Source organism: Galeopterus variegatus, unplaced genomic scaffold (genome assembly GCF_000696425.1).
Source record: "Galeopterus variegatus unplaced genomic scaffold, G_variegatus-3.0.2 Scaffold221, whole genome shotgun sequence".
NCBI classification, from domain to species: Eukaryota; Metazoa; Chordata; class Mammalia; order Dermoptera; family Cynocephalidae; genus Galeopterus; species Galeopterus variegatus.
Window position 1 is genome coordinate 689354 of NW_007726332.1, and position 20522 is coordinate 709875.

At 37.6% G+C, this 20522-nt stretch overlaps 1 protein-coding gene across 1 annotated transcript in view; it reads left to right on the forward strand.

Moving 5' to 3' along the window:
* The window catches only part of HIF1A (hypoxia inducible factor 1, alpha subunit (basic helix-loop-helix transcription factor)), a 47886-nt gene extending 41195 nt beyond the window's left edge, over window positions 1-6691 (forward strand). The window contains exons 10-15 of the mRNA XM_008566119.1: window positions 893-897; window positions 1021-1143; window positions 1262-1683; window positions 3982-4096; window positions 4667-4793; window positions 5375-6691. Of these exons, the coding sequence (XP_008564341.1) occupies window positions 893-897; window positions 1021-1143; window positions 1262-1683; window positions 3982-4096; window positions 4667-4793; window positions 5375-5526 (944 nt within the window). The 3' untranslated portion in view covers window positions 5527-6691. The remainder of the gene's footprint in view (window positions 1-892; window positions 898-1020; window positions 1144-1261; window positions 1684-3981; window positions 4097-4666; window positions 4794-5374) is intronic.
* Window positions 6692-20522: the final 13831 nt, after the last annotated feature.

A 20522-nucleotide genomic window follows, 5' to 3' on the forward strand; every position in this document is an offset into this window, starting at 1 on the left:
GCTCAACCAGTGAGCGGACTGGTCTCTATATGGGATCCGAACCCTCGGACGGGAGCGCCGCCGCGCTTCCCAAGCGGCGCACTATCCAGTGCGCCACCGGGCCGGCCCTGGTCTTTCTTATTCTAGATCTGTCCTTATAGGCTAGGCTGGACCAAGACTAGAGACATCACATAGGGCTCTATTTCTAAATCTAGAATGACTCAATTTCAAAGCTTCCTACACTAAAAATATGTTTAGAAGTAGGGCAACTGAGATCTAAACAGTATAACTTGATAAATGAGGCACAAATAAGCCTTAATAATTAACTAATAATGTAAATAATTTTACATTAAATATTTATTAAAACTGGCAAGCTGACAGTAGGAGATTTGACATCTCATAAGCTTCTAGAGTATATATCCTATGCTCTGGTTGCTTGGTTTGCCTAACACAAAAATATTTGATTCATTTTGTTTGTAATCTAACAAAAATGTTAGAATGAGGGAAGTAGAATTTTATACTTAGAATACATAGCTATAGTTTTTTGGTTAGAATTCTTGCCCAGAACCTCTAAAATAGTAGTACACCCATTAAAGTGTATGCAGGTGAAAGAATTTAAGTCACTGAACACACATCCCCCAACCCTCTGTAGCTCTGAGATTTTTAGGTAGATTACCACAGGAGTGTGCCCTTTCAGTACAAAGGTAGATTCCTGAAAATATGTATTATCTAGTTAATTGGACAATTAGGTACCACCTTGAGACCTGAATTATTAGGTAAGTTTTATTCTTTAGAATAAACAGATAAGTGCATCTTTTCATCTTAATTTTATAAATGATGTTAAATTACATAGTCCAAAATATGTATACTGGCAAAATTAGTTATAAGCATAAGCTCAAAAATGTCTCACTAGTTAAAGTCTGACAAACAAGGTGGGCTTTTTTATGTGTTTTCTGAGATCTGGTCTGAAAATTCTAACAACTAGCAAAACATATGTAGGCCTCTTCAGGGAAAAGTTAACATATTCAATTTCTTTTATAGCCTAACAGTCCCAGTGAATATTGTTTCTATGTGGATAGTGATATGGTCAATGAATTCAAGTTGGAATTGGTAGAAAAACTTTTTGCTGAAGACACAGAAGCGAAGAATCCATTTTCCACTCAGGTATGTTAACTTTCATATTAAATTTTATTAATTTTTAGTCTGAAGTGACTTTAGGTTTAAGTTGTTTTTCTTTTGCAAAGTGGCCATTATAAAAACTCATGTATTTATTGTTTTAAAGGACACTGATTTAGACTTGGAGATGTTAGCACCCTATATCCCAATGGATGATGACTTCCAGTTACGTTCCTTTGATCAGCTGTCGCCATTAGAAAGCAGTTCTGCAAGCTCTCAAAGTGTGAGCACAATGACAGTATTCCAGCAGACCCAGATGCAAGAACCCACTATTAACGCCACCACTACCACTGCCACCACTGATGAATTAAAAACAGTGACAAAAGATGGTATGGAAGACATTAAAATATTGATTGCATCTCCATCTCCTACCCACGTACATAAAGAAATTACTAGTGCCACAACATCATATAATGATACTCAAAGTCGGACAGCCTCACCAAACAGAGCAGGAAAAGAAGTCATAGAACAAACAGAAAAACCTCATCCAAGAAGTCCGAATCTTTTATCTGTCACTTTGAGTCAAAGGTATTTATATGTAACATTATCTTTTATTATTTTTCAGAAAATGTGTATGATGATAAATGATTTCTAAATATGCAGCAAACTTTCTGATCTGTATGCTTTAAGGAACATAAAATTGGCATACAAATTCTGAACTAAAAACAAGCACTCAAACTATTTCTAAATTTGCTTTTATATTTATTTCCTCTAAAATAATTGTATCACCTATTTAAGTGCTGGAGGCTTAAAATCAAGCCAATAAGTTCTGTAAATGTATAAGAATTGGCCCAGGCATAGTTCTCGTAGTTGTTTACTACTTAGATGCTTCCATCTCTTGGAGTTCTTTTTAAGCTTACCTGATACAAAAGACCTTCCAACTTAGGGGTTATTTCCAATTTTCCATTCCAAATTAACCCTGACGGTCTTCAGTCCTCAATGTTCAATGTATATATTTATAAGCCTTCTTTTAAAATTTTGTTATGTATGGTTACTTGTATTAAAATAGCTTTCATTTTTCATTACATATCTGTAGTATATTAGCTGTATTACAGATAGGTTAAATAGGTTTTTGAGGTCTATACCAGGAATCTAAGCATGATTTATAACATTGCTTCTATGGAGCTAGTTTGAGCAAACATCTGGACATGACCCAATTTTTAAGTTATAGTTTCTGTGTATAATTTGTAATGGGATTTGATATGTTTTAAATTTGAGGCTCCAGCAAAAATAAAGAAGTTTTAGCTCATCAGTGTGTGGAGGACAGAGATGATTCCTTCTCTGCTGTGCCTAGACCAAGACAGATATCAGTAGCAGTAGGAAATAATCACTGCCATAGCCAGAGTATATGGCTCTTTTTCCCTGCCCTGCTTCATTCACTACCTTGACCTAGAGTGTGGGAGAGGCCTTTTCCCTGAGCTAGGAGAAGTTCTTGGGACTTCAGATGAACTCAGAAATACTTAATGTTACTTTATAAATTACTGTGTCACCAACTGACTTTAGACTCTGAACTCCACTAAGGCAATGACAGTGTCTTGGGCATTTTAGTGATACTAATACTTAGCTCAGCACCAAACGTGTAGTACTTCCTCAATAAATAGAGTGATAGATGAATGAATATAGTAATATAAATGACAATGATTGAACTCCACTAAGGCAATGACAGTGTCTTGGGCATTTTAGTGATACTAATACTTAGCTCAGTACCAAACGTGTAGTACTTCCTCAATAAATAGAGTGATAGATGAATGAATATAGTAATATAAATGACAATGACCTCTAATTTATAGTTTACTATTATTAGCTGCAGAGGATAAGATATTCAGTTTTCTGAGCAACTGTCTCCTTGTATTTGTATAAACCAAAGTCTAACATGAAGTCACTTTAGCATTTTTTAAACATTAGTTAGAATACAGAATGCACTAAATCATTTTAAGAGATGAACTTTCAAAAATACATAGAGGCTTTTTTCCTCCACCTTTCTAGGTAATTATTTGCAAAATCACAGTGCTATACTAAACGAGAATACTTAACAGCTTTATAAGAAGGTTTAAAAATGAACTATTAAAAGTACTACTACTAAGGGGCCGGCCTGGTGGCGCACTGCTACAGTGCACCGCTTGGGAGCGCGTTGGCGCTCCCGCCGAGGGTTCGGATCCCACATACAGACCGGTTCCCACTCACTGGCTGAGCGAGGTGCGGGCGCAGCACCGAGGGTTGCGATCCCGTTGCCGGTCCCGGTCCGAGCGCGACACTGAGGGTTGCGATCCGTTGCCGGACACGAAAAAAGACAAAAAAAAGGGGGGAAAAAAAAAAAGTACTACTACTAAGGGGCCGGCCCGGTGGCGCACTGCTACAGTGCACCGCTTGGGAGCGCGTTGGCGCTCCCGCCGAGGGTTCGGATCCCACATACAGACCGGTTCCCGCTCACTGGCTGAGCGAGGCGCGGGAGCAACACCGAGGCTTGCGATCCCGTTGCCGGTCCCCGGTCCGGTACGGGGGCAACACTGAGGGTTGTGATCCGTTGCCGGACACGGAAAAAAAGACAAAAGACAAAAAAAAATAAAAAATAAAATAAAATAAAATAAAATAAAATAGGGATATACATAGTTCAGAAATTTTTCAGTTTTAAAAAGTTGAGTTTTAGCTTTTAAGGTGATAAATTTTAGTAATTAGGGAAGTTCTCTTACGTATAACATTACATTCTTTAATATTGGAAAACTAAGGCATTATGTATTTTGTTTAAAGGAGCTCATTGGATTTTTTTTTTAAAAAAAAAAACAATAAAACAACTATTTTTATTTAGAAAGTTTTTTTCTTTTCCAGAACTACCGTTCCTGAGGAAGAACTAAATCCAAAGATACTAGCTTTGCAGAATGCTCAGAGAAAGCGAAAAATGGAACATGATGGTTCGCTTTTTCAAGCAGTAGGAATTGTAAATGTGAGAGTAATATGTTTGCTTTTCTATTCTAGCTAATGTGCTATTTCCGAGTTAAATACATAGGTAATTCCTTGTTTCTTCCAAATACTAAAGTTATATTTTCAGAAACCATACCTTGGATTTTTTTTTACTTTGTACACATTGTTATTTAAAAATACAAAAATTTAATGTATACATTCTTGGTGTAAAAATTTCAAACAATTCAGATGTATTATGAGTAAGAAATGAAGTTCTCCCCTTACTCCACCCTCATTATCACCACCAGTCTCATTCTCTTCCCTTTAAGTTACTTTCTCTTATTAATGGGACTACTATGTTATGGGGTAAGTCAATACTGGTATAATCCGTACTGATATTTTCAGAACATATTAACTGGAAAGTATTTATAGACACATTAGCCATACTGGATGGCAGATGACTTTATCATAATATTATTAAGAGAAAGAATTAAAAATAGTTTAGGGCAGTATTTAAGAAACCTGCCTGTATGTTATTAAACTTACACTGATTTCAAAGTTTTTGACTGTAAAAAAAAATTTGACATACTAAACTTGAAATTACTGTTTTTAGGGAACATTATTACAGCAGCCAGATGATCGTACACCTACTACATCACTTTCTTGGAAACGTGTAAAAGGATGCAAATCTAGTGAACAGAGTGGAATGGAGCAAAAGACAATTATATTAATACCCTCTGGTTAGTTTATTCTTTCTGCCCTTGAACATCATGACAACTAAAGTATGTGAAACTTTCGGGCTGGTCTGTTAGCTCAGTTGGTTAGAGAATGGTGTAATAACACTGCGGTCAAGGGTTTGGATCCCCTTACTGGCCAGCTGCCAAAAAAAAAAAAAAAAAAAAGTTAAAATATGTGAAACCTTTTTATCTAGGAGCTTTACTCCAAGTGAAAGTGATTTTGGTTCCTTAGCAAGATTAAAAAGCAAAGTAGCATTTCATCTAATGGCCATCATGCAGGGATAGATATTTCAAGATGGAACTGTCATTTTTTAGTAATTCTCCTTGATATATATATATCTGCAATCAGCATTGATAGAAGAAGAAAGTTGGTGCCTTCACTGTATGTTCTAAACACTTCTGACATAGCACTAATAACACCTGATTGCACTTACTTGTTTGCATAACTGTGGTTTTTCCCAGTAGACTAAAAGCACTTCCAGTAGTTATTTGCTTTATTTTCCCCAATACCTAGTACACAGTGGGTGTTTACTAAATATTCAACTAGATAAATGAATATACTTAGGTATCTCTTTGTTTTTCAGATTTAGCATGTAGACTGCTGGGGCAATCAATGGATGAGAGTGGATTACCACAGCTGACCAGTTATGATTGTGAAGTTAATGCTCCTATACAAGGCAGCAGAAACCTACTGCAGGGTGAAGAATTACTCAGAGCTTTGGATCAAGTTAACTGAGCTTTTCATAATCTCATTCCTTTTTTTGGACACTGGTGGCTCATTACCTAAAGCAGTCTATTTATATTTTCTATATCTAATTTTAGAAGCCTGGCTACAATACTGCACAAACTTGGTTAGTTTAATTTTGATCCCCTTTCTACTTAATTTACTTTAATGCTCTTTTTTAGTATGTTCTTTAATGCCAGATCATAGACAGCTCATTTTCGTAATTCTTTGGTATTTAAACCATTACATTGCAGTAGCATCATTTTTAAAAATGCACCTTTTTATTTATTTATTTTTGGCTAGGGAGTTTGTCCCTTATTGAATTATTTTTAATAAGATGCCAATATAATTTTTTAAAGGCAGTAACCTTTCATCATGATCATAGGCAGTTGAAAAATTTTTACTTGGTTTTTTTTTTCACATTTTAAATAAACAATAATGCTTTGCCAGCAGTAACATGGTAGCCACAATTGCACAATATATTTTCTTAAAAAATACCAGCAGTTACTCATGCAATATATTCTGCATTTATAAAACTAGTTTTTAAGAAGAAATTTTTTTTGGCCTATGAAATTGTTAAACCTGGAACGTGACATTGTTAATCATATAATAATGATTCTTAAATGCTGTATGGTTTATTTAAATGGGTAAAGCCATTTACATGATATAGAAAGATATGCATATATCTGGAAGGTAGGTGGCATTTATTTGGATAAAATTCTCAGTTCAGAGAAATCATCTGATGTTTCTGTAGTCACTTTGCCAGCTCAAAAGAAAACAATACCCTATGTAGTTGTGGAAGTTTATGCTAATATTGTGTAATTGATATTAAACCTAAATGATCTGCCTACCCTTTTGGTATAAAGATACTTTGAGCAGACTGTAAAAAAGAAAAAAAATTATGCATTGTTAGCAAAATTGCCTAGTATGTTAATTTGCTCAAAATATATTTGGTTTTATGCACTTTGTCGCTATTAACATCCTTCTTTTTTCATATAGATTTCAATAATTGAGTAATTTTAGAAGCATTATTTTAGGAATATATAGCTGTCACTGTAAACATCTTGTTTTTCTATGTACATTGTACAAATTTTTCATTCCTTTTGCTCTTTGTGGTTGGATCTAACACTAACTGTATTGTTTTGTTACATCAAATAAACATCTTCTGTGGACCAGGCCCCCCTTTGATCAGCTTTTATGTTGAAACAATGTTTGCTTCGACACCTCCAATTCATAAAATTGTTTGCCAACAATTTTGATACTTTATAAAAATGACATTGGTACTGATTATTTCTGCATTTGTCTTATTGCCATGTCCTTAAATGTGATGTTTACAAATGATAATATTCCATTGTAAAGAACGTTTTTAGAAAAGAAACTTGTCATTTATAAATTTATGAGCCTATTAAAGTACAAAACACAAAATTTAAATATATTTGTATGCATGAGATGAGTGAAGGAAATTGTGAACGTTATATATAGTCACATAATGTTGTAAGGGATAAAGTTTTCTCTAAAGATTTCTAATGGATTTCCATTGATAGATGAATTTAGACCTCAAATGATGAACGATTTGCTGAAGCCCTAAAAGATAATAAATGGCAGACCAAAGATTTAAACTTAGATCTTATGACTCTAATGTCAAACTAAGAGCAAACTTTGGTTTGTTTTTGTTTACCATGCTTAAATACTTAAAAAAATTTTTTTTAATAGCTTTATTTTTTCCTCTCATGTATTTTTCTTTTATGAAATAGCTGTATTTCTTTTATGACTGAAAAAGAAATACATTCTTGTTTTTAAAAATCAAACAGTATAGAAAGATATTAAAATAAACAGAAAAAAATCACTGTGAATCACTGCACCTAGAGGTAACAGAAAATTATTTTTATGGACAAATTATATAGGCAGTGCCAGAGCCTTAGGTCCTGTAGCCTGAGGTGTATATCTTGAACAAAATGAGCTAAGCCACAGATTTCTTAGGTGGCTGTTTTTATCTTAAAATGAAGAATGTGTGACTGCCATTACATGAGAATTTCAGAACAGAAGTTCACAATACTAAGAATCAGCCCAAAATTCTGGGGGCACAAGTATACTTCACCACAAATACTATGACCCAAGGTGCTTCTATAGTTAGTTACGGATAGTACTAGAGGTGGTATTTTAGAATAAAGTAGTTCCTTAATATTCCCAAGTTGCAAAATCAAAAATGATGCTTATTTAGCAAATTAGCTTCAGTTGAAAACTAGAAGTTTATGTATAGTTTTCAAATATGAATAAGTGAGCAGGTTATGTAATGGGCAGGAGTCCGGAAATGACTTCTCAGAGCAATGATTTAGAAGGGAAAGCCACGTTAAAGGACAGAGTTGGTAACGGGCCATGAAAAACGATTATGTTGTAAATTGTTGAATATACTAATTATCCTGATTTGAGCATCACATGTTGCACATGTTGATGTTCCGCTCTGTACCCCCAGATAAGTACAATCAACTATGTTACAATAAAAAATTTAAAGTAAAAAAGAGGACAGAGTGGGAAGAAAACAAGTACCCAGTCATTCAGAAAACAAGCCACTTGGAGTGCTTTAAGCTTCAAAGCGGTAGAACCCACCCTTCCTTCCCAGCATTATGCACCATCCACCATCACAAGATTTTCCCCCCTTTCCTACCAAGTTTCTTTATAATACTTTATCCAATGAGTATTACCCTACCCTAGCAACTGTATTTCTATAATAGCTGTTCTCTCATCATTCTCCCTCCCCATGTATGCCTATACTCTTCCTTTCGCTGGTGCTGCTGTGAATGAATGACAATAGTATTACTTTCACACCCTGAAGAAAGTATGGCAAAGGAGTTTGGCACATTTTGATCATTTGTTCTAAGCCTCCCATTAAGCTTAGAACTGACAATAGTTACCCAGGGTGCCTAACTGCTGCTAGGTACAATGCTAACATCTGTTGAGTACTATTTGCTAGACTCTGCTTGGCATTTAGCATATGTTATCTCACAATCTTCAAAAATCCACTATGGGTTTTTGTAAATGAAACTGGTCTAAGGTTCAGAGCTTTTGAGCTAGCCATCAGTGACTTCAAAGCCCATGGTGCTAACCACCCTGCAGTGCTAGCCAGTCCAGTAGAACATACCCTATACTCCATTGTTAGCTGTTTAAATAGTAAACAGGAGAAAGCAATAAGGGTGTGGAAAACTGAGGGTCCAGTGTCAGCTGAAATGAGATCACACAGGACATTGAGGGGGGTTCCTAAGAGGAGTGGCAGGACATACATAGAAATGAATTTAAAAATGTTTTGAAGTGCTATTTAGTGGGTTATGAATTTGAACTAGATATTCAGATCTCTTGTTATGAAGACAACTCAGTAAACAAGTATGGGAAAGCATGTATGGTGTGTGTGACTTAATGGCATAACAGACATGTTTATTTTAAGTTTTTATAACCTTACAATTACCATTCCAAATCTTGATTTCCCCCTACAAACCTCTAAAATACATAAAAGATGAACTGAAAATAACTAGCTTTGCAGAAACTTAAACATTCTAAAAATTTTAATGTAGCAATGTCAAAAACATGTTACAAAGAATATGGAATCTTTTCTTTTTCTCTCTTTAAAAAAAAAAAAACATTAGGATTCGGTTAAATAAAACCTTTGCAAACATGTTGCTAGCTGGAACCAACAAAAATGTAAAGAAAAAAACTTTAACTCGGGTGTTAAAGTCTGCCCCTAATCTCTTTGCACATATTTCATCCCTTTAAATAGCGCTGAACCTGTTGTCTGAGATTTTATACAGAATTACTGCAATCTGTAGAATTTGATACGAAATACTCTCCCTGTAAGATAAAAGCTATACTTTATCACAAACCTTCCCATGAACGCCCCCTGGAGCTTTGTTGTGTTCACACCTTTCAAAGGTTTGGACATGATTTCTATTCTTACCTGTAGTGGACGGTTTTATCCCAGGCGCTGCCCAGACACCCGATCTCCGCGCACTATTTAATTTCCTTTATGCCCCTATCTTGGCTCCATTCCGGAACGGAAAGTAAAGACAGGTGCCTGAGAGCGGCAGTGATCAGACACTTAAGCGGGTAAAATGCCCACCATAAGGAAGGGACCCGGCACTCCTGCTCCCGGAACCGCTGGTACCACATGAAAAACATGAGAAACACGAGCCACACCGAGAAACTTCCCCAAGCCTCGCCCCTTGCGCTGCAGGCCCCGCCCCAGTACGTGCTCGGGCGCAGCACCGCAGCCTCAGCCTCGTCCCTGGCCCCTCGGCCCCTCGGCCCCTCGGCCCCCGGACTGGGCCAGCGCCACGCAGCTGCGTGTGCTCCGCGGCGCGACTGCTGCCAGCTCCCGCCTACGTGTGGGAGCGCACGTGGGCTGCCCTGTCCCCTCGGCCCCTCGGCCCCTCGGCCCCCGGACTGGGCCAGCGCCACGCAGCTGCGTGTGCTCCGCGGCGCGACTGCTGCCAGCTCCCGCCTACGTGTGGGAGCGCACGTGGGCTGCGCGGTCCTCCTGGCCTTCGAGCGGGCGGGGCGGGCGTGAGGGGCCTGCGCTGGCAGCTGTCTTCAGGGGCTTGCCTAACCCTAACCCAAACTGCTTTTCAGATGAGCCTGTGGGGGAGTGGGACTCGTTGTGTCCCTGTAGAGCTGTGTCCCCAATCCCCACGCAAATGCTTCGGGGAGTGAAGCTCTCCTCTGTAGACAGAAAAATATCTGAGGTCTCCTGGCAAATTAGGCTTTTGTTAACGATAGGATGTTTCTTTAAAAATTAATCCTCATCTACTAATCTAATAAAAGAGTTATTTAAATATGTTTCATTTAAAGCACTCTAAGACTTAGTTTATTTGAATAAAGTACTTTATTAGGCATGCCTAAGTGTACCTGAACTTTAGCTGCCCCAGGTGGTGTTTTCTTTGCTTTTTGTTTTATTGTTTGCTTGGTTTTTGAACTTGTTGTGTGCCAGCTATTGAGAATACTTTGGGAGAAGATAATCTTGTTGGACAGGAGGGAGGTGAGTTTACGGAATACGGAAAAATGCGTGGGGCTTTAAATTTAATCTCCTGTAATTACTGTGTTAAGATTTTGCAGTTTATTGTGAAGTACAGAGTCAGGTATTTACAATAATAGCCTTGCCTCTGCATATCCACAGCTCATGACATTTTATATTTTAATTTCGGAAAAGTCATTGTTTATGGTTTCTGAAATACAATTTTATAGGAAGGCCCATTATTTTTTACTAATATAAACTGATCTGTAGCCTTAGTGTGTGTGTGTGTGTGTGTGTGTGTGTGTGTGTGTGTGTGTGTGTGTGTGTAATTAGAGAGGCGCCATTTAAGAAAAGTGCTACAATTCTTTTGGTCCAATGGATGCTTAGTAAGTCGTTTATAGACTTGGATTCTCTGCCGAGGAGAGCAGGCTGGGTCAGATTTAGTGGATTGAATTATGTCCCCCCAGAGCTCACTGGAGCTTGAATTGTGTTCCCCAAGTTTTATATATTAGAAACTTGGCCCCCACTGTGACTGTTAAAAAGGTGGGAAATCCTATTATGGTAATTGGAAGGTGGATCCTTGAAGAGGTGATTGGATTTGCAGGACGATGCCATAGTGAATGGATTAAAAATGGTGATCAGGGGCATGGTTCTGAGGGCTTTAAAAGAAGAGAGTCTGTGTTTCTCTCTCACTCTCTGCTCTCTCTGCTTCCACCATCTTGCAATGTGAGACTCCTTGGTCACTGTCACCACCACCAGATGGACTTTGGACTTTCCAGCGTCAGAAACTGTAAGCAATAAATTTCATTTTCTTTATAAATCACCCAGTTTCTGGTATTATTATAGCAACACAAAATGGACTAATACAGTGGGGGCTGTCATGTTTATCACAAAGGGTCATGCCTTTTAAAAAAATTGAGAAACGTCATGTATAGCCTGACAAGTAGGCTAGGATTCTATGAAGTCAAATCTATTTTTTATATATCTTTGAAATATTAAAACATTAGGAAACACTATTTTATGTAGAGGTCCTTTCCAAATACTTCTGGATAATAGCATTTGCTCTTTGAAATGGATTTTTTAAATAGTTCTACATTCAACTGCTATGACAAAATCTTTCATAGTACTGAACAAGCTGTGGGGTAAGCCATTGTAAACTGTTGCCTGAGTCCCTAGTCTGCTGGTAGAATATTTAAAGCAAAAATATTTTTGCTCCCAAACTGAGCTACAAACACAGAAAATGAGAGGAGTCAGTACAGCGTAGGTGCTTTGCCGTCAGCCTTGGCCACTTCTTATAGTCTTCCCAACTGCAAATATTTGTCACCACTGTGAACATCCTTATCACTTCATCTTTAGCTTTCCCACTTCTCTTTTTTTTTAACCTTCTGTGATAATTTATGTATGTCTTATCCCTCCTACTAAGCTCTTAGTTTCTTCAGAGCATGGTTCCCATCTGACCCATCTTTGATTGTTCCTAAAATCTTTCACTGTGCTTGCACAGGGACAATTCACACGTGATTGAAGGTGGGAGAGGATTTCATGTGTGACTTGGGGACTAGAGAAGAATCACGATCAGAGGAACAGAATAGGGAAAACAGGGCCATTGTCTAGCTCTTCCAGGGAAATTAATTCGTTCAATGAATAATTAAGGCTAAGTGCAAGATATTATTCTAAGACCTCTGGGTGATATAAATGTTGTAGAATGTAGTGCCTGCTCTCAAGGGTGTGGTTAATTCCTATGCAGTACTTACATGTTCACCTGTAGTTGTGCAAACACAGTTGAAATTTAAAAGGAATTTTGTTTTGGCCATTTAAGATGTTCTAAGCCACTATTCTCTTTTCCTGAATCAAATCTAGTTTGATAATCTGTGTCTCCAGCCTACATTGCTCCCGATAGGCACCTCAAATTTGTCATGTCAAAAACTAACTCCTCATGTGTCCTCCCAATGACTCCTCCTCCTGCATCTCCTGCTCAATAGCACCACTCATTCTCTGAAACCAGAACCCTAGAGGTCACTTGTCACTACTCTATTACATGCTACATTCAGTCCAACAGTCTTTTTCTTTCCTTAATTTTTTATTATGGAAACTTGAACAGGTACAAAAGTAAACAGTATAATGATGCCAAAGTGTCTTTGAAGTTTGGGTTCCCTAGGAAATAAATTCTGATTTAGATTTCAGGCAACTTATGAGAGAGTGCTTTTAGGGTCAACACATATGGAAGGGAAAAAGAAATGGACAGGGGGACAAACAGCTGAGGTGCAGTCCCAGCAAAGGCCTTAAGCAGCCACATGGGGAGCTCTGGAATTTGGACAGTCCTTGAGACTTGAGATTAGCGGGGTCTTTACAGTGTTTCACTGATCAGTCATTGAATGTGGGCTGCTTCCAGGAGATATGACCTTAGTGAGGCAGTTTTCTCCAGTTAAGACAATCCCGAAAGAGGACTGACAGCTGAGGACATATATAGCAGCTGGGACATATGCTCGTCCTCCCCTACAGAACATTGCTATAGAATATAAAATTTTCTCTGGAGAGGGAGAGAAAGGGAAGGTCTTTATCTTTCCTTTACCACCCTGGAATGTAAGCAAATGGCTCTAAGGGAGACAAGTCTCTAAATCTCTTTAGAGTTCAGTTCTCTATCTTTATGATTAATATCCAGTCATCTTTTACTAAGAAGTCTCAGACTGTGCAGAAACACCGAGGAAATCTCCCTGAATTTCTTGGGATCTCCTGCCTGTTTTTTCAAATTCTACCAATTTCTTTCCCTTGTGTCCCATGCTCCAGTGATCTAACCTAACATGCTCTCTAACCTCTTTGTGCCTTTGTACTTATTTTTGCTCTGTGTCTGCAACTCCTTTCCTCTCTCATCTTTACTTACTTAATTTCCCTCATTTTCACAACTCAGTTCTACTTCAGAAAGCTTATCCTCTCAGGGACTGGGTTAGGAGATTCTCCTAGGTATTCCCATGTGCCTTGTGCTTAACTGTTTCATAGTATTCATCACACTAAAATTACACATATCACGGGTGGCGTTGGTGGTATAGTGGTGAGCAAAGCTGCCTTCCATATCTCCTTGAGGTGAATTGTTCTTCAGTAGATGGCGAGCAACTATGGTGGACAGGGGTTATGTCTTTAAAAGCGTCCCCAGCAAAATGGCAGCATAAAGAGCTCTGTGGACTCACCAATGAAACAGCTATAACTGGTAAAGAATCTTAAAAGAAACATGCAAAGTTTTTAGAAATTGCCCACAAGGAATATAGCAAGTAAACAAATATTTATTCAAGAAAATCTACCAAGTCTTGGTAAGAACAGCAATAGTCAGTGGTACTTGAGCCACAACCTGATGTCCCTCTTCCCCTTCCTGGCATAAAGAAAGTTCCACTCAGTGGGTGTGGCCAAGAAGATGGGGCTCCCTTTTCCCCCATATCCCAAAAAGGCCTATGGCATCTCCCTGGGAGGGGCAGGCTGCCAGTATTTCTCATCCTCCCTAGCTTTATGTTGCAGAGGCTGAATTTCATGCAAGTGTGGCCTGGAGATTGGGGAGACTGGGGATTCTTCCTCTTTTCAGACCTCATCCATGGGGCAGTGCTTCTATCCCAGGGGCAGCAGGCCGAGAGTACTGGAATCCTGTTTTACCCTAGTTCACACACATGGTGGGAATTCCATGCCAGGACAGACAGGCTGAGAAGAACAGAAGCTACTGCCCCCTTCCAAAGCCCTCCTCATAAAGCAGGAGGTTCACTCTGAGAGAAGTCCACTGTCCCCATCCCCCACTCTGGGACAGTGGCTCAGAGATTTTGCCCAGGGAGAAGATACATCCATTAAGAATAGAAAACTCTGAAGCTCTCCCCAGAGGAACTGACTTTATTTGGGACGGCATATGGAAAATTTGAATCTGAATGTGCTCTTGAAAGCAATGGAGATTTTGGTGGTAAGCAATTAAGAGGAGGCTAGCAGTTCCCTAAAAGCAGCAAGCTAAACTGCAGACCAGCTAGTTTACTAGGGAGACCAGGGAGGAGACAGCTAAGAATAGCCCTCCTGGGATCAGAACAAACCTCAAGACAACTCAAAAACTACCTCTACAAAGGAGCCCAAATTGAATTGGATTAGACTGACAGGGCGTTGTCAAAAGCAACAGAGCAATCTGCTAGCAGTTACAATAGTGGAGCTTAACAGCTGAGAGAAATACAAAAAGAGGCAGACAGCTTAACAGAGAGATCAGAAAAAGAGACAAAGAGTGCAGGCTAAAACCACATTCATCCTAGGGTGACTGTGCATGGCCAAAGTTGCTGTCTCTGAGGAGCAACCTCAGAGGCTTTACACTGTGGGGGAAATGGATTTCACTAAAACAGTCCACCCAAGTCACTAAGTAAACAAGTAAACAAAAACAACAAGCTCCAGGGGGAAGGAGGAGTAATCAGTATCCAGAATTGCTACAATAAATTGCATAAAATGTACAGTTTTTAAGAAAAAATTTATGAGATATGAAAAGGAACAGAAAAGTTTGAACCATACACAGGAAAAAAAGGATGCAAGAGAAATTACGTATCAGTAGTAATCAGTATCCAGAATTGCTACAATAAATTGCATAAAATGTACAGTTTTTAAGAAAAAAATTATGAGATATGAAAAGGAACAGAAAAGTTTGAACCATACACAGGAAAAAAAGGATGCAAGAGAAATTACGTATCAGCGGGCCCAGATGGCAGACTTAAAGACTTTAGAGAAGTCATTAAAAATATATTCAAAGAATCAAAGGAACCCATACTTAACTTTAAAGATGTAAAGGAATGGATGATGACAGTGGCTCATCAAATACAGAATGGAAATGGATAGAAATTATTTAAAAAGAGCCAGATAGAAATTTTAGAGTTGAAAGGTAAAATAACTGAAATGAAAAAGTAACTAGACTTTTCACTGAGCACCTACTGTGTACCAAGAACTTTTAGGCGCTGGTGGTACAGCAGTGAACAGATATACATCCATTCTATATTTATATTTAACATAGGGCCGGCCCGTGGCTCACTCGGGAGTGTGGTGCTGATATATTTAACATAGTACAGGAGGTCTTAGCCAGGGAAATGAAATAAGAGGAATAAAAGATATAAAAGGAATAGGATTGGAAGAGGAAAAGCAAACTATCATTACTATTGTTATTCACAGCTGCTGATATCGATATATAAAACCTAAATCTACAGAAAAAATAATTAACAAGGTGACTAGATACTAGATCAATATGTAAAATTCAATTGCAATTTTATGTATTAGATTCAAGCAGTTAGAAATATAAAGAAGTTTCTGAGAACTGTTAAAAAGAAAGGAGAACTGTTAAAAAGGAGGCTGTTAAAAAAAGAGAAAATGTAAGGAAGTAAAAGATACCAAATACAATAGCCACACAAAGACATAAGGTACAAAGGAAAACTCCAACAAAAGACAAGTAAAAAGTTCATGGAGAAAAATTATAAAACTTTATTAAAGATGCTAACGGTAACTTAAAGAAATGTTTATGAATAGGAAGACTCAATATGATAAAAATGTTATTCCTTCCCTGCTATGGGTCAAATGTGTCCCCCAAAAGTTCATATATTGGAAACTTGAGCCTCATTGTAAAAAGTGTTAAGAGGGTGGGAAATCCAATTATGGTATTTGAAAGGAGGGGCCTTTAAGAGGTGATTAGATTGTGGAAACTATGTGCCCCCATGAATGGAATGATTGTGCATTACGATGCCCATGGAGTAATGGGAATGGTTCTGATGGCTTTAAAAGGAGAGCAAGTGAGCAGGTTAGCTCTCTAACCTGGTGAGAATGGGTTGCTCGGCCCATTCTCACCATGTGACACCCTGGTCACTGTAGAGGGTCATCACCAACAAGAAGGCCCTCATCAGATGTATTCCCTGGACCCTGAACTTCCCAGCCTCATAAATTGTAAGAAATAAATTCCATTCCTTTATAAATTACCCAGTTTCAGATATGCTGTTATAAGCAACAGAAATGTACTAATACATTTCCAAATTGACTTACAGATTTAATGTAATTCAATCAAAATTGCAATGGTACTATTAGAGAAATTTGACAAGTCAAATTTAAAATTTATATTAGAAAGCAGAATTCCAATAATGGTCCAGATATTCTTGAAGAATAAGATAACAGAAATTTTTTTCCTAGGCAAGATTATTTTTAAAAACTGTAGTAATTAGAGGATGATACTAGTGTAGTGAAATCTAAATGGAGCCATGGAAGTAGACAGTAACCCCAGAAACAGTCTGAAGCTGGAGTGGGTACTAGAGGCCTTTTCCTGTACCAGGTTTAACCATTTCATTTTTTGACTGTGGGGAGGATTCTAGGGAGGGGCCTGGGTGGTGGTAGTGGTAGGGTTGAGGGTAGTAAGGAGGCTCTGGGTGGTAACTATTTACTAACAGTATAGAAATTGTTTGGTGTTTTAACAACAGGTACAGAACCATACAGTTGTACACTGGTTGCAATTAGTCATGGACACTTGATACATGACAGAAGTCACTTTAGATCATTGGAAAAAGATGGACTATTCAATAACAAGTATAACAGGTATATATATATATATACACATATATACGTATGTATATATATAACAGGTATATAAAAATTATACATATGGGAAATAGGTATATGAGGATACTTCACAAAGTTCATGGAAAGATTCATATTACCTTTTAATTCTACTTTTCCATGAACTTTGTGAAGTACCCACATACATACATATGGTTACACATATGAGAAAAAAGGTGAAATGGATCCTTAATTTATACCATACATAGAAATCATTTTTAGATGGATTATGGTGGATTAAAAGTGAGTGGCAATACTTTTAAGATTTTTGGAATAAAATTGTGGCAGATATGTTGGCAGTCGGCTTTGGTCTGAATGTCCCCCTAGATTCATGTATTGAAACTTAATTGCCAATGTGATAGTGTTAAGAGGTCGCACCATTAGAGGAAAATTAAATCATGGGGGCAGAGACCTCATGAATGGCTTAGCAACTTTATACAAGGGCTGGAGAGAACTATCCAGACCCTTTTGTCCTTCCACTCTTCCATCATATGAGGACACAGCAACAAGATGCCATCTTGGGAGCAGAAAGCAGCCCTCACCAGGCACCAAGTCTACTGGTGCCTTGGTCTTGGACTTTCCAGCCTCCAGAGCTGTGAGAAATAAATTTTCATTGTTTATAAATTACTCAGCCTGTGGTATTTTGTTATAGCAGCAGGACTAAGACATAGTCCTATAAAGATGTGTGTCCATCTGTCATAGATTGAAACTGTTGACTGTTGCGGGGAAGAGGTTGCCCAGTTAGGGACTATATTTCCCAGCTTCCTTTGCACCTGGATGAATCCATGTGACTGAGTTCTGGTCAATGGCATGTGGACTGAAATGGTATATACCAGTGGTTCTCAAACTATCTGTGGTAATGGACAATTTCCATCCAATCTATTATGAACCGATACTTTTGTAAACTATAATAAAAATAAATTACCAGAAAAATGAAATTGAAAAAGTCATACCAAATACAAACCTATTTTTATTATTAGATCCAACAGACATAAATTTACTGTATCAAATTGCTATAACAGTTTCAAACATTTATTCCCAATTTCAGTACTATTGTGAGATGCAGAGGTAGTAAACAGTATGCAGACCAGCAGCAGTCAGTGAACCACACTTTGAGTGCACACCACTTGCAGGCCTGGCCCATAAAAATCTCATGCAATTTTCCACATTCTCTTTCTTCTCCTGTCTACAGGCTAGATGTCTGTGCATCTAGACTTTGAAAGCCAATGGCTGAAGATGGCAGTGGCTTCATAAGACTGGGTCCCCTAGTTACTGTTTGTAGTAGAACCCTCCCCACCCGATCCTGTCATTAATTGGACTTAATGTGAAAAAAATAACTTCATTTGTGTTAAGCCACTGAACATTCAAGGTTTATTAGTTATACTATAGGTATTAGCTTAACTGATAATGAAATATAGGGAAAATATTTATGACCCTAAGATACAAAAGCCCTGATTAGGAATGATTAAAAAATCGACTATGCTAAAAATAAGAATTTCTGCACATCAAAAATCACCACAAATAAGTCAAAAACTGGGAAAAGATATTTGTAATACATTAATACATATAACAAACATCAGTTTAATATCCAGAATATAAAATGTAAGCCTACAAATCAACATGAAAAAGTGAAACAACTCAATTGAAAAATGGACAAAATATATAAATATATAAACAGGAATTTCACAGTAGAGGAAGTCCGAATAGAAAATTACAATTTGAAAAGATGTACAACTGTATTAGTTTGTTTTCTGTTGCTTATAACAGAATACCTGAATCTGGGTAATTTATAATGAAAAGAAATTTATTTCTTACAGTTTTGGAGACCGAAAAGTCCAAGGATCGGGGGCACATCTGGTGAGGGCCTTTTTCTGGGTGGGATCTCTTTATACAGTCCCATGCTGACTCAGGGTGTCACATGGGGTTGTATCACAGGGTATATCATGGCAAGAGCTCTCTCATGTGCTCTTTATAAAGCCACCAGTCCACACCTATGATAACTCATTATTCCATGAGTGAATTAATCTAGTCATGAGTGTACAGTCCTCATGATCCAATCAGCTGTCAAAGGCCTCACCTTTCAAATATCATAATCTGATTTCCCACCCTCTTAACATTGTCATAGCGGGGATCAAATTTCCAACACATGAACTTTTCGGGGGCACATTTGTTTCATAGTAGCAATCACATTAATAAACAGAAAAAATAAAGAAATTAAATTTAATTGGACCTTGTATTTTTTATCTGACAACCCTGCAAATAAGGAGACATACAAAAGTGTTCAAAGTAGCGTTGTTGAAGAAATAATGGGTCCAGAATATAAAATGTAAGCCTACAAATCAACATGAAAAAGTGAAACAACTCAATTGAAAATGGACAAAATATATAAATATATAAACAGGAATTTCACAGTAGAGGAAGTATGAATAGAAAATTACAATTTGAAAAGATGTACAACTGTATTAGTTTGTTTTTTGTTGCTTATAACAGAATACCTGAATCTGGGTAATTTATAATGAAAAGAAATTTATTTCTTACAGTTTTGGAGACCGGAAAGTCCAAGGATCGGGTCACATCTGGTGAGGGCCTTTTTCTGGGTGGGAACTCTTTATACAGTCCCATGCTGACTCAGGGTGTCACATGGGGTTGTATCACAGGGTATATAATGGCAAGAGCTCTCTCATGTGCTCTTTATAAAGCCACCAGTCCACACCTATGATAACTCATTATTCCATGAGTGAATTAATCTAGTCATGAGTGTACAGTCCTCATGATCCAATCAGCTGTCAAAGGCCTCACCTTTCAAATATCATAATCTGATTTCCCACCCTCTTAACATTGTCATAGCGGGGATCAAATTTCCAACACATGAACTTTTCGGGGGCACATTTGCTTCATAGTAGCAATCACATTAATAAACAGAAAAATTAAAGAAATTAAATTTAATTGGACCTCGTATTTTTTATCTGACAACCCTGCAAATAAGGAGACATACAAAAGTGTTCAAAGTAGCATTGTTGAAGAAATAATGGATAAACTGTATATTCACACAATGAGATATTAGACAGCAGTGAAAAGAACTATAGCTATGAGTAATTACACAAATGAATCTTAGAGACACTAAGTTTAAAAAGCAATTCAAAAAATACATATTATAAATTGCAATACCACTTTCATAAAACTCAAAACTAATCACAACTAAAAAATATACTGTTTAAACATACATACACATGTGATAAACATATGCAAGAGAATGAGAAACAATTTTCAAGGCAGTTGATATAAAAGGTAAAGTAGAGGCAGAGGAATGGTTAAAGAAGGAACTCGCAGACTGATGTGAAGTTGTTGGTAATGTTCTGGTTTCTACACAGGTAGAAGGTACACAGGTGTTTGCTTAACTGCTGTGCTTCTTACCTAATACACG